At 41.4% G+C, this 23,929-nt stretch overlaps 1 protein-coding gene across 1 annotated transcript in view; it reads left to right on the forward strand.

The window, feature by feature from the left end:
* Positions 1-23,929, forward strand: part of dnah7 (dynein, axonemal, heavy chain 7) — a 201,946-nt gene that overhangs the window by 110,685 nt on the left and 67,332 nt on the right. The window contains exons 39-45 of the mRNA XM_030126944.1: positions 2,414-2,540; positions 4,712-4,931; positions 8,558-9,184; positions 12,001-12,246; positions 15,516-15,745; positions 20,313-20,643; positions 21,561-21,907. Of these exons, the coding sequence (XP_029982804.1) occupies positions 2,414-2,540; positions 4,712-4,931; positions 8,558-9,184; positions 12,001-12,246; positions 15,516-15,745; positions 20,313-20,643; positions 21,561-21,907 (2,128 nt within the window). The remainder of the gene's footprint in view (positions 1-2,413; positions 2,541-4,711; positions 4,932-8,557; positions 9,185-12,000; positions 12,247-15,515; positions 15,746-20,312; positions 20,644-21,560; positions 21,908-23,929) is intronic.

A 23,929-nucleotide genomic window follows, 5' to 3' on the forward strand; every position in this document is an offset into this window, starting at 1 on the left:
TGTTGGACTGGTGGACTGGAGGACTAGTGGACTGTTGGACTGGAGGGCTGTTGGACTGGTGAACTGGTGGACTGTTGGACTGGAGGACTGGTGGACTGTTGGACTGGTGGACTGTTGGACTAGTGGACTGTTGGACTGGTGGACTAGTGGACTGTTGGACTGGTGGACTGGAGGACTAGTGGACTGTTGGACTGGTGGACTGGAGGACTAGTGGACTGTTGGACTGGAGGGCTGTTGGACTGGTGAACTGGTGGACTGTTGGACTGGTGGACTGTTGGACTGGAGGACTGGTGGACTGTTGGACTGGTGGACTGTTGGACTGGTGGACTGTTGGACTAGTGGACTGTTGGACTGTTGGACTGGTGGACTAGTGGACTGTTGGATTGGTGGACTGTTGGACTAGTGGACTGGTGGACTGTTGGACTGGTGGACTAGTGGACTGTTGGATTGGTGGACTGTTGGACTAGTGGACTGGTGGACTGTGGGACTGGAGGACTAGTGGACTGGTGGACTGTTGGACTGGAGGACTAGTGGACTGTTGGACTGGAGGACTGTTGGACTGGTGGACTGTTGGACTAGTGGACTGGTGGACTAGTGGACTGTTGGATTGGTGGACTGTTGGACTAGTGGACTGGTGGACTGTTGGACTGGTTGACTGTTGGACTGGAGGACTAGTGGACTGGTGGACTGGTGGACTGTTGGACTGGAGGACTAGTGGACTGTTGGACTGGTGGACTGTTGGACTGGAGGACTGGTGGACTGTTGGACTAGTGGACTGGTGGACTGTTGGACTGGTGGACTGGAGGACTGGTGGACTGTTGGACTAGTGGACTGGTGGACTGTTGGATTGGTGGACTGGTGGACTAGTGGACTGGTGGACTGTTGGACTGGTGGACTAGTGGACTGTTGGATTGGTGGACTGTTGGACTAGTGGACTGGTGGACTTTTGGACTGGAGGACTAGTGGACTGGTGGACTGGTGGACTGTTGGACTGGAGGACTAGTGGACTGGTGGACTGTTGGACTGTTGGACTAGTGGACTGTTGGACTGTTGGACTGGTGGACTAGTGGACTGTTGGATTGGTGGACTGTTGGACTAGTGGACTGGTGGACTGTTGGACTAGTGGACTGTTGGACTGTTGGACTAGTGGACTGTTGGATTGGTGGACTGTTGGACTAGTGGACTGGTGGACTGTTGGACTGGTGGACTGTTGGACTGGAGGACTAGTGGACTGTTGGACTGGAGGACTGTTGGACTGGAGGACTGGTGGACTGGTGGACTGGTGGACTGGTGGACTGGAGGACTGGTGGACTGGAGGACTGGTGGGGTCAGTTAATGTCCATAAACAATTTTTCATGAATCTTCTTCTCCGACACCGTCAGGCAGAATGACTTGATACTTGTTGTGGAACATCTTTGGGCTACGGTCGACCAAGTTTGTTCAAATAATTAACGAATGTTGATTTTTGAATTTTTGCTGAATTTTTTAAATTGGGCCTAGGGGGGCCCTGATCACCACCAAAATTTAACCATTTCTTCCTTGTGCCAGTATCAACATTTCCTGAAAATTTCATGAAAATCTGTCCATAACTTTTTGAGTTATCTTGCTAACAAACAAACAAACAAACAAACAAACACGCATGCACACACACAAAGCAAAGCGATCACAATATCTCCTGGCAGAGGTAATGAACACAAATGAAGGAAATAATGAACAAAATGCACAAATATTAAGAAAATATAAATATTGAACAAAATTAAGAAAAATGAATATAAAAACACGATGAAGAAAAGTAAGAAAATAATGAAGAAAATGAAGAAAAATGAAGAAAATATAAAAACAAAATGACCAAAAATGAAGAAAATATAAAAACAAAATGAAGAAAAATGAAGAAAATTAATGAACAAAATGAAAAAAATTTTAAAACGAAATGAAGAAAAATAAAGAAAACAATGAACAAAATGAAGAAAAATGAAGAAAATATAAAAACAAAATGACCAAAAATGAAGAAAATATAAAAACGAAATTAAGAAAAATGAAGAAAATAATGAACAAAATGAAGGGGGGGGGGGGGCAGATCTCTCTTAGCGGAGGTCTGCGCTGTGCAACAGCGACATTGCATCCGTACGCCCTCCTGTGCTGCAACATCGGGAAAAACCTCTGGACACACGTCGCACACAGAACGTCCATTATAGTAGGATACTGAACTCGAACAGTGCTAAACTGACACTTGTTTGGGTTTTGCAGAACCTTCAGACACTTAGAACAAAGACCAGACTTGAATCCCATGGAGCTGTTGGCAGATCTACAGTGCTGTGTTGGGTATTCAGATGTTTCCCATGCTGGATGGAAGTGCTCACAGAATCAGTGTTGTATTTTCAGTCCATTTCAGCCGTGTCTGCTTTGTCCTCAGGTGGAGGCCGGAACCCCGTCACACCACGTTTCCTGCGCCACTTCAACGTGATTACCATTAACGATTATGACGACAGGACCATGTACACCATCTTTTCCAGGATCGTAGACTGGCATTTCACCATACGGTAACTAAAGAACACATCAATGCCAACAGGCTGTTCTGTTAGCTTATGCCACGTTTCCACTACATGGAACCGGCTCCACTCGACTCCACTCTGGTACCAGGTCCTGTTCCTGGAGACTGTTTCCATTCCAGGATACTACTGACTTTACAGTACCTGGTCGTCATAGCGATGCGGTGCGTTATTTCCTTGTCGTCTGCTCAGAGAGTCACTGATAAACTTGCTCGTTGCGTGTTGTCTCGTCTGAATTTTTACGTCGGCCAAGACAATCTCCTGGGTCGACCATGGTGTAGTTTTCCAGCCTGTCATCAGGTGGATTCATGTACCGCTATATTTACTGTCAACTTCCGCATCTGGTTTTTGTAAAACGGCGGTCACAGAGACGACTCTGACCAGTCAGTGGTCTGCAGTGTTTATACGTCACGGTTTAGTATTGTTTGGAACCTCAGCGGAGGTGATACCAAAAAACTAGTACCAGGTACCAGATTCCAGGTCCCTTTTCATAATGGAAACACAAAAAGGTCGAGTCAAATGGAGTCGAGCCAATACCACGTAGTGGAAACGCGGCATTACTTGAGTTCAGTACGACTTTACTATTGCTGTTGGTTTATTTTATCTTCTTTTATTTTATTTGGATAATCTTTAGCGTACAGATAGTGAATTTCAGGATTGTTTGTCTCTTGTTGGAGGTTGAACACTAATGATATTGGAACAACGTTTTGGCCCAGAATGTTCTTCCTTTTTTGCTGTTTTGTTTGCCATCAGCGTCGTCCATTATGTCATGTTGTCCATTCACTCAGTGAAATTAAGCTAATGTCGCTCATGTCTCTTGGGCAGCTGGGCCACATCCCATCCTCTATTGGTTCTTGTTATTTTTCTGAAACTATTGGCACTAAAGTCAAGCTGATGCAAAGATACAACTTTAATAGGAGATAAAGGTGCCTGAAAAAATTCTTCAGGAAACAACTTAAAAAGACTGAACATCACAGCCGTTCTGTCACCTGTATATGAGAGCCTCGCCAAAGTGTTCATTCAGTATACGCCATAACCTCTAGACCGTAGACCGTACAGATGGCACAGACTGTTATCACTAATGCACATCACTCCTGTTAGTTAAAAACACCAAGGACTGTTCACACAATTTAAAAAAAGAAAAAGAGCAGGAAAATCACAAGAGCCCAGCTCACAGAAGCAGAGGGTGTATCTGATGACAGAGCCCATAATGGTTTTACTGTATGCCCTTACATTTTTTGAACTAGTTTGTTTGGACAGTCTCAGCCAACCAGACGAAATCTGGGTCATGGTCGTGTCTTTGGGTTGAAGTGTATGGAAATGTTAGTGGATCGTTTCGGAATTCACTAATTTATTTAAATGGATGGAACTGGTCATGTTTCATTCTGTCAGATGTGTTGCAGAAAAATCAAACTCCTGTTCTTTCAGGTTCCACATTCAGCCTGATTTGATCTGCAGTGGACCGGACTACTAATATATTAACAGAATAACCGATAAATAAAAACCAACAACACACCATTAAATTATGAAAATACTTACTTTTATAAACTATATGAATAAATTGAAAAAACTGAAATTTCTTTAGAAAAATTAGTGCAGTTTTAACAATATTCTGCTTCAGCTTTATCATTAGTCCATGCACATTCTGGATCAGATCTACAAAGACACTAAACACTGAGGAACAGGAAGAAAAGAGTTCAAACTGGACTGAATTTAATACAGACATTTCAGGTTGGTCATATTTGTTCAGGTTATTCACATTTTATTGTTACAGGAGAGTTTGTAAATTTAAATATTTTCATAATTTAATGTGATTTTTTGCACTAAAAGACAAAAAGCTGAAGTTGTTAATTCAAGATTTTTTGCTAAATTTAAGATTTTTTTTTTTTGCTTCATTCAAGATTTTTTCCTTAATTCAAGCTAAATTGTTTTTGCTTAATTCAATTCAAGACTGTGGGATTTTTGCACTTGACAAAAACATCCCAGGGGCCGGATTGGAACCTTTGGCGAGCTGCATTTGGCCCCCAGGCTGCAAGCTTGAGACCCCTGATTTAGAGGCTGCAATGCCCGAAAACAACCCAAAAAGTAAAAAACAAAAAAAACAACAAAAAAAACCCCAAACCTGTGCATTTTTGTTCATTTGTAAATGTTTTCCTCCACAGGTTGGCTTTCCCCACAGCGTTTGCCGCTCTGACCTCTCAGATCGTCAGTAGCACCATAACTGTGTATCAAGAAGCCGCCAAGAATCTGTTACCGACCCCCACCAAGTCCCATTACCTGTTTAACCTGCGCGACATCTCCAGAGTCATCCAGGGCATCTGCTTGTCCAGACCAGAGACAGCTAACGAACCGTCCGTCATCAAACGACTGTGGGTGCACGAGGTAATGGTTTACACAACAACCAGGAGACGATGTCAGACAGGTGTAAGAACACAACTGTATACAACCTGAAGGAACTTAGAGATGTCAGTAACACACATGGAAAAACCAAACAACATGCAAAATGAAATGCCAAAGTAGTTGAAAAACACAGACATATCACAGTATAAATACTGTATTTAAAACATATGAATATATTACAGATGGGTGTTCCCTTCACTGAGGTCAACACCCATCTCAATAAGGCTTTCAACAGTTGGAGAGATTAGTCTCATTAGTTTAATCCTCTAAACATTTATTTTTGCATGTACATTTAATAGATTTTTCTGATGAGGTCTAGGAAAACTGGCTCTAAAGGCCTGATTTACTAAAGGTTTGCACGTGTTAAAATGTACCCAAACTTGACTGTTCACACAAAAACCTGTTGAAGTTTATCTACTGACAGGACGCACTGAGGGTCGTGTCTGTCAAATGGACAAAATAACTGACCCAACCCATTTAGTGTGTTTGACGTGATGAATATGTAATATGGGCGTTTCTGCCCGAACACGCAAAATTATTGGGAGGAGTAAATGCAAATATTTATTTAGCGTGCACAATGTGATGGACCAAACCTGAAACTGGTTGTGGTGGCTGATTTTGTGTCTATATTTAGTGCATCTGAAGAGGGGGAAAGAGGGGGAAAAAAAACACATTAACTCTCATTCTACCCCTGCCCGGCCCAGAGGGCAGAACACCAGAGGATATACCAGGAATTCACTCTGTCCAAGACTTTGTCCAACTGATTTCTTGAGCACTACACTGTAAAAAAAAAAAAAAAAAAACAGTATTATTCCGGCAGCAGGGGTGCCAAAAAAAATACTGTAAAATAATGGAAAATAACCATTTCATAAAAATACGGTAATTTTCCATATTTCAAATACAGTTTTTTGCCCTAACTTTACATGATATTTTGCATATTTTTTTTACTTTTTAATGTTTAATAAAGAAAATTTACATGTATTTAAACAACCAAATTCCCTATAAATATATATATAAATAATTTTCAGTGAGACTCAGTTGTCCAATCCACTGATAAAAACTGTATTTGGACAGTTTATCAGTGCTTATACATGTTATACATTCACAAAAATACATTTATTCAACATTTTTGTTGTGAAACCTCCTGTAATTACACAGGATATTTGTCAATTAACAAACAAGTCTGGTTCAACTGACAGAACTAATACTTCTGTTACCGTCAATTGTCAGTAATTTTATCTGGTTTTCTTTCTTTTTTTTTTTTTTTTTTTACAGTATTAAAATTTAAATTAACAGTTTAATCTCATGAATAGAAAATAAATGTTAGTGAAATTATGATACATTTGCAAATGTATTTTAACTGTATTTTTCTGTGAAAAAAGAAAAGATTTCTATTAAAAAAACTGAAATTTTTTGGTTCTTCACAGTTACAGTTTTTTCGTGTTCTTTTCCATTTGACATGTAAAATCACAGTCTGTTTTTGTTATTTCATTGATATTTTCTTGTATCTGAAAAATACAGGAAAAATCTGGAAAATAAACAGTGAAAATTCTGTTAAATTACAGATATTTTTTACAGTGTATTCACCTGGTTCTTTTCAAATGTCACACACATGTTGTTTACCACATGGCTCTGTCGCCTCACAGACAGAAGGTCCTGGGTTCGATTCCAACCAGGAACCTTTAGTGCAGTTTGCATGTTCTCCCAGTGTCTGCGTGGGTTCTTTCAGGTACTCTGGCTCCTCCCACCATCCAAACACATGCACTGATAGGTTCATTAGTTCATCTAAATGGCCCATAGGTGTGAACATGACAGTGATTGGTTGAACTGGTGAGGGTGAACCCCGCCTTCGCCCATAGGTAGCTGGGATAGGCTCCGCCCCTGCAACCCCAGAGCGGATAAAGGCAGTTCAGAAGACGACTGAATGAATGGCTGTTCTTCAGCTCTAAGAGCAGCAGTGGACGGTCTGATGGCTGAATTCAAAATGTTTTAATTTTTTTTTTTTTTTTTACAATTTTTTGAAAATTTCAACTTGGAAAATTTGTCCAACGGATTCTTTTCAAACTTGACAAACATGTTCTTTATGTGTGCCTTAATTTCAGCTTTTTTTTTGTTTGTTTGTTTTTGAAAAGTTTTTGAAAAGATTCAAAGTTAAGACTCAAAATGAATCCGTGGGTTGGCAGCAAGGTTTGAATAGTTTTTCATTCTAGTTTAGTTTTATTTAGTTTTGACTTTTTTTTGTCTAATTCAGTTCATTTTAATTCGTTTTTAGAGCAGGTTTGATAGTTTTTATTAGTTTTCATTTTTTTCTAAATGCTTAGTTTTAGTTCAGTTGTAGTTCAGTTGTAGTTCAGTTGTAGTTCAGTTGTAGTTCAGTGGTCTCTTTTCTCTTCTTCTCTGTGCTCCTATTCAAATCAATCCCAGACAGGACTCTGCTGCTTTAGTCTCCATGTTTCCAGGTAGAGTGGGGACCAGAAGACGACTGGAAACCACAAGTGAACACAAGTGACGGAGCAAAAAGTGTCGTATGGAGACAGCACAGAAAATTGCTAGAGCGAAATAAATAAATTTTGCATCAATCTGACATTGACAAAGATGAAAATCTAGGGAATTTTATCCATAATTTTTATGTTTTAGTTAGTTTTCTAAGCACACAATACAGTTTCAGTTAGTTATGTTTTTTTTTCTCTTTTAATTATAGTTTTTATTTATTTCAGTTAACGAAAATGTTTTTACAATTCTAGTTTTGGTCATTTCATTAGTTTTCGTTAACGATAATAACCTTGGTTGGCAGGTAATCAGTGAAAACATAATCACTCCATTCTACTATTAGGTCTTCCCTACATAATTAGGTTTAATATGAAATATCCAGGTTCGAAGGTAACACGTATGAGTCCATTATGACAGGGGTGTCAAACTCATTTTCTTCTGGGGCGGGGGGGCACATTCAGCCCAATTTAATCTGAAGTGGGCCAGACCAGTACAATAATAACATGATAGTCAGTAAATAATGACAACTCCAAATTGTTTTAGTGCAAAAAATAACATTCAATTATGGCAATATTTACATTTACAAACTATCCAAACAAAGAGGATATGAATAACCTGAAAAAAATGGAATTTGTTAAGATATAAAAGTATAATTTTATTAATATTATACCTCAACTTATCATTTACACAAATGCATATAGGTCAGATCTACAAAGACACAAAACATTTAGTAACAGGCAGAAAATACATCAAATTTCACTTAATTTTCTTCAGATATTTCAGGTTGTTCATATTTGTTCAGGTTATTCACATGTTATTGTTAAAGGATAGTTTGTAAATGTAAATATTTTCATAATTTAATGTTTTTTGCACTAAATCAAGAGAAAAAATTGGTGTTGTCATTCTTTATAGGTTATTATGATATTTCTGAGTTCGATGCCCTAACTTGCACTTTGCAAATTCATTCCAGGGGTGGATCTGAACCTTTGGTGGGCCGGTTTTGGCCCCCAGGCTGCATGTTTGACACCTGTGCATTATGATGACGGCTTCATCTGTTCTCTGTATTTTTTGTTTTTTTTATTTCTCTGTCGCTCTGTTTCCTGTCTGCTCTCTCTCAGGTTCTCAGGGTTTACTATGATCGTCTGGTCCATGACACAGATCGGTCCTGGCTTGTATCACATTTACAGGCGGTCGTTCATAGTCACCTGAAGGAAGACTTCCACCAGCTCTTCCAGCACCTGGACCAGGACCAGGATGGAAAGGTGACCGAAGACGACCTCCGCAGCCTCATGTTCTGTGACTTCCACGACCCTAAAGGCGAAGATCGCAGCTACCGCGAAGTCCACAACCTGCTGCAGCTGCGTCAGGTGGTGGACACTCACCTGGAGGAGTACAACAACATGAGCAAAACACCCATGAACCTGGTGCTGTTCCGCTTCGCTATCGAGCACGTCTGTCGCATTTCCCGCATTTTCAAGCAGCCCAGCGGTCACGCCCTGCTGGTCGGGGTGGGAGGGAGCGGCCGTCAGTCTCTCACCCGATTGGCTGCCTACATGGCGACGGCGGAGCTTTTCCAGGTGGAGATTTCTAAGACGTATGGAACCGCTGAATGGCACGACGACCTAAAGCTGATCATGAACAAGTCCACGCAAGGGGAGGCTCATGGAGTGTTCCTGTTCACCGATACTCAGATCAAAATGGAGTCGTTCTTAGAGGATATCGGCAACTTACTCAACACCGGTGAGGTACGGTGGGTTGAAGGGGACACGGACAGAGGTGAAATGGATCCAATTATTATATCAGTGCACACAGACGAACAACTGGAGGGAAAAATGGATGACTGGTATTTAGGGATGGGAATCGAGAACCGGTTCTTTTTGAGAACCGGATCCCAGTAGCTCGATTCCTTGGAATCGTTTGCCTGCTTAACGATTCTTCTTATCGATTCCGCCTTTGTTGTGCATGCGCGATGTCGTCAGGCATACGCTGCATTGTTTCGGTCAGAACGAAGACAACATAGTGTTGAGGCAGAAATGGACTAAACAGACCACACCAGGTCCAAACAGACCACACCAGGTCCAACCAGGTCCAAACAGACCACACCAGGTCTAAACTGACCACACCAGGTCCAAACAGACCACACCAGGTCTAAACAGACCACACCAGGTCTAAACAGACCACACCAGGTCCAAACAGACCACACCAGGTCCAAACAGACCACACCAGGTCCAACCAGGTCCAAACAGACCACACCAGGTCTAAACTGACCACACCAGGTCTAAACAGACCACACCAGGTCCAAACAGACCACACCAGGTCTAAACAGACCACACCAGGTCCAAACAGACCACACCAGGTCCAAACAGACCACACCAGGTCTAAACTGACCACACCAGGTCCAAACAGACCACACCAGGTCCAAACAGACCACACCGGGTCTAAACTGACCACACCAGGTCCAAACAGACCACACCGGGTCTAAACTGACCACACCAGGTCTAAACTGACCACACCAGGTCCAAACAGACCACACCAGGTCTAAACTGACCACACCAGGTCCAAACAGACCACACCAGGTCTAAACGGACCACACCGGGTCCAAACAGACCACACCAGGTCCAGTTGTAACACTACCAAATCTTCCATTTCTTCTAAAGGTGGAATCCCTCCAGTCTGTTCAAACATTTGTCCACATGTGATTCATTTGATTCTCTTCTTAGCGGTGCTTGTGAATCTAGCGGCAGAGTGAACACCAGACCATCATCTGGGCCCAGTTCCAGTTCTGGTGCGGGCACAAACGTGGTACCCCCTCATATACAAGTTTCTGAAGGCAGGGGAAAGGAAATGAGGAGCACAACAACAGGAGACGAGCAGAGTTGAACTGGTTCCACGTAGTGGAAATGCAGCAACAGAGGAATTAGTGAAGGGTCTGTAGTTTCACTTTCACTGTAGCCCCCCCCCCCCCCCCCCCCCCCCCGCAAACTGGACCCGGCGTCATCTCTTCTTATTATTAGTTCATACTATATATGTTCTATTTTCTGTGCAGATGGAAATATAAAAGACAGTTAATGCAAACACACCTGTTTGTACTCTTTTATTCCTTCACCCAATGAAAATCGATCAGAGAATCGATGAGGAATTGGATCAATAAGCAAAATCGATAATGGAATCGGAATCGTCAAATTCTTAGCGATTCCCACCCCTACAGGGAAATAAGCCTATCAGAGTTTCATTCTTTATTTTATTTTTTATTTTATTCTTTGTCAAAATATGGTGTTTATGTGGAACTTGTCAGAAATCTAACTTTTTTTATCCCGTGATAAAAAACACTACACCTGTTACTTTTAACTGCATTATATTTGTGCAGGTGCCTGTGATGTCTACAACACTAAAGGTTCCACTAACACACATTTGTGCTTTGCTTGTCTGTTGGATGTCTGTAGTGTAGTGCAGTGAGGATGGTTTTAACGTTTGGTCATTGTTTTTCTAATGGTGACAAGTAGGGATGGGAATCGTTAAGAATTTAACATTTCTGATTCCATTATCGATTTTGCGAATCGATCCGACTCTCTTATTGATTCTCATTGGGTGAAGGAATAAAAGAGTACAAACAGGTGTGTTTGCATGAACTGTCTTTTATATTTCCATCTGCACAGAAAATAGAACATATACAGTATGAAGTATACAGTACAAATAATAATGACAACGGGCCCAGCCTGGGGGGGGGAGTGAAACTAATGACGCTTTACTAATTCCTCTACTTCCAGCACCAGAACCAGAACTGGGCCCAGATGACGTCCTGGTGTTCACTCTGCCGCTAGATTCACAAGCACGGCTAAATATCAAATCAAATGAATCACATGTGGACGAATGTTTGAACAAACTGGAAGGATTCCACCTTTAGAAGAAATGGAAGCTTTGATAGAGTTCAACTGGACCTGGTGTGGTCTGTTTAGACCTGGTGTGGTCTGTTTGGACCTGGTGTGGTCTGTTTGGACCTGGTGTGGTCCGTTTAGACCTGGTGTGGTCTGTTTGGACCTGGTGTGATCCGTTTAGACCTGGTGTGGTCCGTTTAGACCTGGTGTGGTCTGTTTGGACCTGGTGTGGTCCGTTTAGACCTGGTGTGGTCCGTTTAGACCTGGTGTGGTCTGTTTAGACCGTTTCTGCCTCAACTCCATGTTGTCTCTGTTCTGACCAAAACAATGCAGTGTATGCGTGACATCATCGCGCATGCACAACGAAGGTGGAATCGATAAGCAGAATGGTTAAGCAGGCAAATGATTCCAAGGAATCGAGCTACTGGGATCCGGTTCTCAAAAAGAACCGGTTCTCAATTCCCATCCCTAGTGACAGGTGTGATCCACTGCTGCTGTAGAGGTCCAGAAAAAGGCCCTGAAGAACTGAAGTAAAGCAGAAGGATTTACTGAAAATATGAATGAATGACAGAGACAGAGGGACAGACTGGACACAAGGACAATGCAAAGCTGTCTGATTTTATTAGTAGTATGGAAGTATTTTAGTCAGACTGCTGTGTTTTCTACATCTGTGTTGTCTTTTTCAGGTGCCTAACCTGTTCTCAGTGGATGAAAAGCAGGAAATCTGTGAACGAATGCGTGTGTTGGACCGTCAGCGGGATCGTGAGCAGCAGACAGACGGCAGCCCCTTGGCCCTTTTCAACCTGTTTTTAGAGCGCTGTCGCACGCAGCTGCATGTGGTGTTGGCCATGAGTCCCATCGGAGACGCCTTCAGGAACCGCCTGAGATGTTTCCCCGCCCTCATTAACTGCTGCACCATAAACTGGTTCCAGGTGGGTGTACGGGCCAAAGATAACTGCAGAACAGGTTTGGAGGCAGGATTAGGGATGTTAGAAAATATCAGTTCTGCAATATATCGCAATATTTCATTTCACAAAACTGTATCAATATTAAAAAGTACTGTATCAGTATTTTTAGGTGTTTGTTTAAATGCAAATATAATGGAGGTTCATTTTTGTTTTTTGTTTTTCTTTATTCAGATCAGGGCTCTCAAACATGCGTCCCGGGGCCCAAATGTGTCCCACCAAAGGTTCCAATCCGACCTCTGGGAGGAATTTACAAAGTGTAAAAATTCCACAGTCAAAGCTGTGGAACTCATTTTAGTGTCGGTTCCACATCCAGACCAATCTGATCTGCAGTCAAATAACAGCAGAAGAACCGACAAAAAAGACTGACTGCAGATTTTCTTCTCAGTTTGATGTGAAAAAAATATTACATTATGCCTATAAATAATGACAACTTCAAATTTTTGTCTTTGTTTTAGTGCAAAAAATAACATCAAAAAATGAAAATATTCACATTTATAAACTATCCTGTAACAATAAAATGTGAATAACCTGAACAAATATGACCAACCTGAAATGTCTAAAGAAAATTCAGCACAATTTGAACTCTTTTCCGGCTGTTACTGTTGTCTTTGTAGATCTGATCCATAATGCTCATGTAGAAATGATAAGTTGAGGCAGAATATTGTTAAAATTGCACTTAGTTTTCTTAAGAAATTTCATTTTTTTCAGGTTATTCCCATCTTTTTTTATTGGGATAGTTTAGAAAGCTAAGTATTTTCATAATTTGAGGGCTTTTTTGCACTAAAACAAAGACAAAAATGTGCAGTTGTCATTATTTCTAGGTTCTTCTGTTCTTATTTTACTGGTGCGGTCCTCTGCAGATCAAATCAGACTGAATGTGGAACCTGAAAGAAAATGAGTTTGAGAGCCCTGATTTATATCTTATTTATTATTATTTAACACTGTTTTATTAAATGAGGGTTATTTGAATCCTCCTAAAAGCACTTTTTATTGTCTGAGAGGCAGATGTTCGTTCCTTTGTTTGGATTGAACTCAAATCCTGTTCTGATGTTAGTTCGGAACTAATAGAATCTGAACATTTGAACAGGATCTGGAACTGGAATATCTGTAAAACAGAATTTCAGTTTGAACACAGTTTGAACATTTGGTGATAGAACATGAGATCCTGTTGGGATCAAATAAAAATGCGTTTAGTATTTGTGTGAATGTATCCAAGTATGGTACAGACTCGAGTACACAGTGTGACAACGCCCTAAGAGGAGACTCAGATGAAGGGATTACCCATCATGCCTAGTGCCTACTGTCCAAGCCTGTGGGGTCAGTGCTAGGATCTGGGGTTGGTCCGGTTGGATCAGGTCTAGGTTGGTCCAGTTGGATCAGGTCTAGGTTCTACATTATGTGTCATAGAATGAGTTCAGCTGAACCTGAATAAACTGCAGGACCAGGTTCTTCCATCAGTGGGTTTGTTCTTCCCTGGTGACGCCGGCATGTTCCAAGATGACAACGAAGGATTCTTCAGCTCAAACTGTGAAAAACTGGGTTCAGGTCTAGGTGTCAATGGTGGTCCTGAACCAGAGTCCAGACCTGAACCACAGGTCTGGAATGTAATGTAGGAATTTATCATTTCTTATTGTGGAAGTTTTTTTTGTCACGTATTTCCTTTTCTATCTTCATGTGAACTCCTTTAGTGGTTGATGGTACCAGTCTCAGTAGACCCTGAATAAACCCTCTGGAACCCTGACCTGACAGTAGGGTGGTCCAAAAATTTTTTTTCAGATTCTCTGGATTTGAACCCTGCATTTGGTTCCATATCTGGCCAAATTACTTCAGTTCAAATTTGATGCAAATTCCTTCATATTCAGAGGTGTCCCAGACAGGTGCAGATGTCTGTATATACTCTAACAGAACTATCCAAATGGATAAGGCAGATTAGAAGAATCTGTCATTTTCTTCTCCAAATCAAACTGACACTCACATAAAAATGTTCCTTAGAAAGTCCAACAACCACTGTTGGTTTAATGAAATGACCAAAAATGTTCCTGTGTTCTTTGACAACTTGTTGCCAGTACTGTTTGTGATCTGCATTTGTTGTTCGGCTACAGTTGAAGTCTGGAATAAGCTCCGCCCCTCTGTCAGTGACATCATTGACAGCTTTAGTGGAATGCCCAGTTTTCTCCTCCTTCTGAAAGTCTGCATCATCAGCCCAGTCTACTGGAGGAACTGTTCAGAATGTTTGTGGCAGATCCAAAGGTTCAAACAGACGCATGGTGCTGGTGGGGACAAAAGCCCTGATCTGCTTCCCTTCACAATCTGATGGATTAAGGACATCCCAACGCTTTAGAGGAACCAAAGAACCTGCATTTAACATCATGGTGTCCACCATCAGCTGCTTCTGCTCTGGTGTCACACTGGAGTCACAGAATGGACCACAACCAGTTCTACACTCCAGTACCACAGATGTGGGCGGAGTTACTTCATCCATATATTTACTCCAGTACCACAGATGTGGGCGGAGTTACTTCATCCATATATTTACTCCAGTACCACAGATGTGGGCGGAGTTACTTCATCCATATATTTACTCCAGTACCACAGATGTGGGCGGAGTTACTTCATCCATATATTTACTCCAGTTCCACAGATGTGGGCGGAGTTACTTCATCCATATATTTACTCCAGTACCACAGATGTGGGCGGAGTTACTTCATCCATATATTTACTCCAGTTCCACAGATGTGGGCGGAGTTACTTCATCCATATATTTACTCCAGTTCCACAGATGTGGGCGGAGTTACTTCATCCATATATTTACTCCAGTACCACAGATGTGGGCGGAGTTACTTCATCCATATATTTACTCCAGTACCACAGATGTGGGCGGAGTTACTTCATCCATATATTTACTCCAGTTCCACAGATGTGGGCGCTCTTACTTCATCCATATATTTCCAGCTGAATCCCTCAGACCTTGGTTCTGATAGTCCTGCTCTTCTCTTACAGGTCAGCTCAGCTATACTAAAAATGAACAGTTAGTCCATTTCCAGGAAACTTCCAGCAACTTGTACAACCTCTAAAACATCTGCTTTTTCTTCCAGATTTCTTCCTAAATCATCTTTTGAATGACAAAACCTAATGCAGGGTTCTAATTGAGGTGATCTGAAACTGTATTTTTGACCAGGACTGTTGGACCACCCCACCTGACAGTTCCACCTCTGTGTTTGGTTCTTTGTCAGACGTGGCCTGATGACGCCCTTCAGGCGGTGTCCTGTCGCTTTCTGGAGGATGTGGACATGAGCAGTGAGTCCAGAGAAGGCTGCATCGACATGTGCAAGAGTTTCCACACCTCCACCATTGAGCTGTCGCTTCGCTTTTCAACTGAGCTGCAGCGCCACAACTATGTGACCCCCACCTCATATCTGGAGCTCATCTCCACCTTCAAGACCCTTCTGAAGATGAAAAGAGTGTAAGCTTTGAACTCTGTCAGTCCAGTGGTATAATTATACACATATACTCATTAGTATAATTATATACATTTACTCATTGGTATAATTATATGCAGGGTTGGGAAGCAAAATGTACAATATTTTGAGGCAGGGATTGAAAGACAGTGTATGACCAATTAGTTTATTGAAAGTCATCAGAATTTATTTTCCACAAGAAAATGTCCATAATAGAAAATGTTTTTATTCTATGTGTCCTCCTTCTTTCTCAGTAACTGCCTTCACACGCTTCCTGAAACTTGCGCAAGTGTTCCTCAAATACTGGGGTGACAACTTCTCCCATTCTTCTTTAATAGTATCTTCCAGACTTTCTGGTAATAGTTTTGCTCATAGTCATTCTCTTCTTTCCATTAGAAACAGTCTTTATGGACACTCCAACTATTTCTGAAATCTCCTTTGGTGTGACGAGTGCATTCAGCAAATCACACACTCTTTGACGTTTGCTTTCCTGATTACTCATATGGGCAAAAGTTTCTGAAAAGGTATGGATAATAGTGTTAGGTATGATTATGACATCAGTATATGTTTGGGTTCAAAACAACTGACGTAGTGTCTGCTGAGAAAAAACAACTAAATGTTCAGTGTACATTTTGCTTCCCCACCCTGTGTGTGTGTGTATGTATGCATGTGTACATATACATATATATATATATATATATATATATATATACACATATATATATATACACACACATATATATATATATACACACACATATACATATACACACATATACATATACACACACATATACATATATATATATATATATATATATATATATATATATATATATATATATATATATATATATACATATATATATATATATATATATATATATATATACACACACACACACACACACACACATATATATATATATATATATACTCACTGGTACCACTTCATGTGTCTCAGATTGCTCTCATAGAATGAGGTGAAATGTTTTGCTGTTGGTCGTCTGTATCACATGAGTTAACAGATGCAGTCCACTGAGCTGTTTCATACACTAGTTCTTTTACTGTCTGTAAAAGAAACCACAACTTTAGAGCTGCAACCGATTAATTGATTAGGTGCTTGAAGTGAATGCAAAAATTCCCAATTCGATTAATCGATTCAAATTGATTGAAGGGAAATATTCTATTGCATTTTTCCTGAATTGAAGCTTCTTTGTGCGTCACAATAAGCATCCGTGTGAAACACAACAGTGGAACCAATGTTTAACAGCAGAGAAATGAAGGAAACAAAGCTGTGATTCAGGAGAATTGTGGTTGAAGGATTTTTTTTGGATCACTTTGAGTCGATTAATCGGTTGCAGCTCTACACAACTTGTAGGTCAGATATAGCACACTAGTTATTTCAGATCCTCCTCACCAGGATGAAGACTTTCTCCTGCAGAATGTAGGTCAGTGAGTTTAACATGTACATGTGCAAAACCATTTTCTCTGCATCATCACAGGTTTTCCACCAGTAGGTGCAAAGACACTTCTAATGCTGCGTTTCCACTACGTGGTATCAGCTCGACTCAACTTGTCCTTTTTGTGTTTCCATTACGAAAAGGACCTGGAATCTGGTACCTGGTACTAGTTTTTTGGTATCACCTCCACTGAGGTTCCAGGACTGGGGACCAGATACTAAAAGGTGACGTGTAAACACTGCAGACCACTGATTGGTCAGAGTCATTACTTGACTCGCCCTTTTACAAAAAACAGATGTGGAAGTTGACAATCCCAGCCAGCATGTCCATGTGGGCCCCAGAGCGGTTCCATGTGGGTTTGTCCACAGTTTCCATGGTGACCTCACATGTGTTTAACCAGATCAGAATCACAGAAGTGAATATTTCATATTATTTATTTTTCATTCTATTTATCCTACGATATTTGTCTTTCATGTTCTTTGCAGTGCTTAAATTCTATGTTTTACAATATCTTAGTTTGCAATACTTTTTATTTTTAATGTAAATAACTGTGCCTTTTACTGATATTTGTTGTTGTTTTACTGATATTTGCTGTCTGTCTGTAAATTCTTGCACTGACCCTGAGAGCTTTGTCTTAATTTCGTTGTACTTAGTACAATGACAACAAAGAGACTGTGATTCTGATTCTGATTCTGATTCTGTTCTGGTCAAACACATGTGGGGTCACCATGGAAACTGTGGACAAACCCACATGGGACCCTTATATGCAGCCCAAATGGAACCCTTCTGGGGCCCACATGGACATGCGGGCTGGGGTAAATATGTCGGTAGGTGAATCCACATGATTACAGCCCAAAAAACTACACCATTCAGTCAGGAGATTCCGTCTTTTGTAGCCGACGTAAAAATTCAACATGAGCTTGATGAGACAACACACGGCGAGCAAGTTTATCAGCGACTCTGAGCAGAGGACACGCAAGTAAAGTGCCGCATCGCTATGACGACCATGTACTGTAAAGTCGGTAGTATCCTGTAATGGAAACAGTCTGGAATAGGACCTGGTACCAGAGTCAAGTCGAGCCGGTTCCACGTAGTTGAAACGCGTCAAAAGTGTCAGAAGTCATTTCCTGTCAGACTAGGCTCCAGTGGTCGACAGTCCACAGGTCCACTGTAAATCCATCTGAATGACACGTTACATAGAAGTCCTAATGTCCACAGCACCTACACCAAAGGAAACAGCATCTGTTCCATCAGATCCAACTGTTCATTCTGTTTGAAACCGTTGATGGCTCTGGCTGCTCTGGTTGATCTGTGGTCCTCAGGGGTTAGACCCACTGTCATTAAGGACCAAAACAAAAACACTATTGTACAGTTCCACTTAAAGGCATCACTCCTACGGCCACTGTATGGGGGGTGAGGGATGTGGGTTACAATTTGAATGGTTTTGTAATTTTAGAAAAAGTGATTTTAGCTAAACTTTATGTTCGGAAGGATTGATTGGCCCATCCAAAAATGGAATAGAAGGTATGCATATACGTCACTTCCCCCCCAGGCCACGCCCCTCTCAGTCAGACTGAGTGTCTTAAACCAACCTGCTCAACATGACGGAGTATAGCAGTAAACACAGCCAGAGAAAAGGACCATGGGAAATCTGAAATGAAATGAAGGACAGTTGGACTGGACATGGATCTGGACCAGCTACCAAAGAACAAGTGGTCCATGAACACTGACATGTGGACACACATGGAGGATCCAGACCTGATCCAGGGGGGAGGGGGTCAGCGCTATTTGGACCTGAAACAAATATACATGGTTTCATCAGGACTGACAACCAGGGTCCAAAACTAGGACCAGAACCAGCTGATCCAAAGGGTCCAAAACTAGGGCCCAGAACCAGCTGATCTAAAGGGTCCAAAACTAGGGCCCAGAACCAGCTGATCCAAAGGCTCCAAAACTAGGGCCCAGAACCAGCTGATCCAAAGGGTCCACAACTAGGGCCCAGAACCAGCTGATCCAAAGGCTCCAAAACTAGGGCCCAGAACCAGCTGATCCAAAGCGTCCAAAACTAGGGCCCAGAACCAGCTGATCCAAAGGTCATTTCCAGTAGACCGTGGACTGACCCCAGTGAATCTATGCATGATCTACTGGGACTGAGCAGATTTACTGAGTCTAGTTCAGATCCAGTCCTTTATCCAACACAGATACTACTGCTGTGGACCAGCAGGGCACCACTGCATTCTGGGAAATTAGCAGATTTACACCACCTGGTTTAAATGAACACATTATTCTGATCATATTATGGCTTTATTGTCAGAATATGACGACTTTAATCTCATAAACCAATGACATTTTTGTTAAATTATGAGTTTTTTTATAACTACGACTTTATTCTCATAACATTGTGATTCTTTTTGTATTTGACTTTATTCTCATTAAATTACAGGTTTTATATCCATATTTTCTGACTTTCTTCTGGTAGTGCCCAGTGTTTTTCTTTTCTTCTGTGGTCCTAATACTCCGTCGTAGCTTTATTCTCCAGTTCCTCCGTATTTATAAAACTAGGTTGGCCTCAGTTTCAGTTAGTTTACTAATCATGTAGGAGCACAAGGTTCACAATCACAAAATTAAGACAAAAACCAGGAAAGATCTGATCATGAAACCAAGAGCTGCACTAAGAAGGACCGTTAGCCAAAACAATAGGTCATTTCAGGTCTGACTGGACCCAAAAATACAGCATCAGTGAATGTTAGCTGACACCAAACAGGATCCACAGATCTAGGTTTGGTTTCCGGGATTTGTGGATCCATCTTCTCTTTTCTTTGTCTTTGGGTGTCTGTAAACGATAGCTCCCACTGCTTTAAGAACCTGAAAATACAATCAACCAACAACAGCTCTGCCCCAGTTTATATTCAATATTGTTCAGTTTAGACAGGATTGAAGCCAACGCTGTCACTCATCTCCCTCTTTCTGCCACTCAGTGGGCGGAGCCGCCATGCCTTCTGTTAGCGCTGACCTGTTACCTTCTATTGTGGTTCAGTTTGTGATGGTCAGGAGGTGATTTCCAGTCTGTGCTCTGTGTGTAAAGTATGTGTGACTCTGTCTGATTCAGTGAAGTGATGAAAATGAAACATCGCTATGAGGTGGGTCTGGAGAAGCTGGAGTCGGCGGCGAGCCAGGTGGCCGCCATGCAGACAGAGCTGGAAGCGCTACAGCCACAGTTACTGGTGGCCAGCAAAGACGTGGACGAGATGATGCTGGTCATCGAACACGAATCTGCTGAAGTGGCCGAGACAGAGAAGGTGGTGAAAATGGACGAAGCCACGGCCAACCAACAGGCCATGGCCGCCAAGGCCATCAAGGACGAATGTGACGCTGACCTGGCCAAAGCCATGCCCATCCTGGACCAGGCTCTGGCTGCATTAAACACTCTGACCACTCAGGTAAGCCCAGTACATATCTGTTTGGTACGCAGGCAGAGGTGTTCAAAGTCCACACATTCTGAGGTACAAGGACAAGCACCACTTCAAGTGGTTTGTTGCAGGAAAAGTGAACGCATCAAAGGTTTGAAAGGTGCTCAAAGAAAAAAAAGGAAAAAGTCAAAGTGTGCAAAATGAACTGAGCCTCACACCTTATTAAAGGTGCAGGAGACTGTCATGGCCAGTTTTTCCTCAGATCTGTCCATCCTCAGTCATATCCTCAGTATCATGAATCTGTTGGTCTGTCTGTCATTACTCACCTGAATCTCTTGCATTACAGTGAACAGTTTCTTAGTTCCATCCACCAGAAACAAACCATGTGTTTACGTTCAGAGCCGGGAGGGAACTGGGCATCTTCGGAATTTTGTTGCGATGTGCATTGTGGGAAAGGGAGGCTCACACTGCCACCTGCAGCGGCGGCATTTCTGTGTCATGTCTGTTCCAGCTGCCGCTGTCAGGGGGCAGCGCGAGCCTCCCTTTCCCACAATGCACATCGCAACAAAATTCCAAAGATGCTCAGTTCCCTCCCAGCTCTGAACGTAAACACATGGTTTCTTTGTGGTGGATGGAACTAAGAAACTGTTCACTGTAATGCAAGAGATTCAGGTGAGTAATGACAGACAGACCAACAGACTCATGATACTGAGGATATGACTGAGGATGGACAGATCTGAGGAAAAATTGCTCACCAAAGTCTCCCGCACCTTAAAGTTTGATGATAAAGTGTTTAATTCTTTCACTTCCTGCCACTGGAAGATCATGCACCATCAGCTTCTTTCTGTAAATCATGTAGTCAGTATTTTAGTGAAATGACCTGGTGGACCAGCAGCCAGTTGGACCGTTCTTGGATGTGCTTTTTAATGCTGTGCTTTTGTCTGCAGGACATTACGGTGGTGAAGTCCATGAAAAGCCCTCCTCCAGCTGTCAAGCTGGTCATGGAGGCCATCTGCATCCTCAAAGGCATCCGACCCGATCGTGTTCCAGATCCCTCTGGTTCTGGTAAAAAGGTGGAAGATTTTTGGGGCCCGGCCAAAAAGCTTTTGGGAGACCTCAGGTTTCTGCAGAGCCTCCACGAGTACGACAAGGACAACATCCCCCCGAACCTCATCGCCATCATACGCAACAAATACATCACAAACCCAGACTTTGTACCGGAGAAGATTCGAACTGCGTCAGCTGCAGCTGAAGGCATGTGTAAATGGGTTTGTGCCATGGACAAGTACGATGAGTAAGTAACACAAGGGGTTTTTTATCTTTATTTACTGAAAACTGAAGCCCATTTAGAGCGACTGTAGGCTTCCATTGAAAGTCGGCGGTTACTTCAATAAGCATTCAACAACAGAAAACAGGAATTTTGGCCAGGGTTCTCAAACTCCTGTTCTTCCAGGTTCCACATTCAGTCTGATTTGATCTGCAGTGGGCCAAACCAGTAAAATAAGAACAGAATAACCTATAAATAATGACACCTGCAAATGTTTGTCTTTGTTTTAGTGCAAAAAAAAAACTGTAAATGATGAAAATACTTACTTTTATAAACTATCACAAAAAAAAATGTGAATAACCTGAAAAACACTGAAATTTCTTAAGAAAAATCAGTGCAATTTTAACAATATTCTGCCTCCACTCATTTCTACATGTGCATTATGGATCAGATCTACAAAGACACTAAACACTAATTGTTAAAACTGTGCTTAATTTTATTTCGACATTTCAGGTTTTTCATATTTGTTCAGGTTATTCACATTTTATTGTTTCAGGATAGTTTGTAAATGTAAATATTTTCATAATTTAATGTTATTTTTTGCACTAAAACAAAGACAGAAATTTGAAGTTGTCATTATTTATAGTCATAATGTCAGGTGTTTTTGGGTGATTTTGGGGTGGTTTTCGGGTGATTTTTAGATGGTTTTTTGGGTGATTTTTAGGTGGGTTTTATGTGTTTTTTGGGTGATTTTAGGTGTTTTTAGGTGGGTTTTTTCGGGTAATTTCTAGGTGATTTTTGGGTGGCTTTTCGGTGTTTTTTGGGTGGTTTTTAGGTGACTTTGGGGTCATTTTTGGGTGAATTTGGGTGATTTTTGAGTAGTAACTTATCATTTCTACATGTGCATTATGGATCAGATCTACAAAGACACTAAACACTTAAAATTGTGCTTAATTTTCTTAAAAGATTTCAGGTTGTTCATATTTGTTCAGGTTATTCACATTTTATTGTTTCAGGATAGTTTGTAAATGTAAATATTTTCATAATTTAATGTTATTTTTATGCACTAAACCAAAGACAGAAATTTGAAGTTATTATTTATAGGTATAGTGTGTTTTTTTTTTCACATCAAACCCAGTAGTAAATCTGCAGTCATTCTTTTTTGTCGGTTCTTCTGCTGTTATTATTTGACTGTAGATCAGATTGGTCTGGATGTGGAACCGCATCTAAAATGAGTTCCACAGCCTGGACTGTGGAATTTTTGGACTTGGTAAATTCATCCCAGGGGTCAGATTGGAACCTTTGGCCCCCAGGATGCATGTTTGACACCCCTGCTTTAGAGCATATATTTCGAATACATACATACAGTTTATACAGTTGGTACCATGACATGTGAACTGGCTTTGGGATCTGTTGTCAAAGATCACTGTAAGTTTTCATATTGGTGAATATTAATTATGAAGAGAGGTTGCATGTTCTCCTCTGGTCTGTGTGGGTTCTTTCAGGGTTCTCCAGATTCCTCCCACCATCCAAACACATGCACGAACTGCTGGAGTTTTTTCAAGTCTATACCAAGTTTCTAATAGTTTTGGATTTTTCATTGTAGTCTGGTTTCGTTTAGTTTTGACTTTCTTTCTCTAATTCAGTTAGTTTTAATTTGTTTTAGAGCAGGTATGATGGTTTTTGTTAGTTTTTGTTATTTTCTAAATGCTTAGTTTTTGTATTAATTTTAGTTTTGTCATATTGTTTCTCTTCTTCTGTGTCATATTCAAATCAATCCCAGACAGGACTCTGCTGCTTTAGTCTCCATGTTTCCAGGTAGAGTGGGGACCAGAAGACGACTGGAAACCATAGGGCGTCCCATTTACAGGACTTCTGTTCCAATCAAGGTCTTAATTTGACCAGTTAATCTCTTATATATTAGTAACTCCCCCAAAAAATTTCGGCCCAGTCCATAAAGTTTTAGATACGCCCCCCCACCCCCACCCCCACCCCCACCGCTATCTTTAGGGCGCCCATCAGCCCAGTGCAGAAAACTCATTTTTCAAT

The sequence above is a fragment of the Sphaeramia orbicularis genome, chromosome 22 (assembly GCF_902148855.1).
Source record: "Sphaeramia orbicularis chromosome 22, fSphaOr1.1, whole genome shotgun sequence".
NCBI classification, from domain to species: Eukaryota; Metazoa; Chordata; class Actinopteri; order Kurtiformes; family Apogonidae; genus Sphaeramia; species Sphaeramia orbicularis.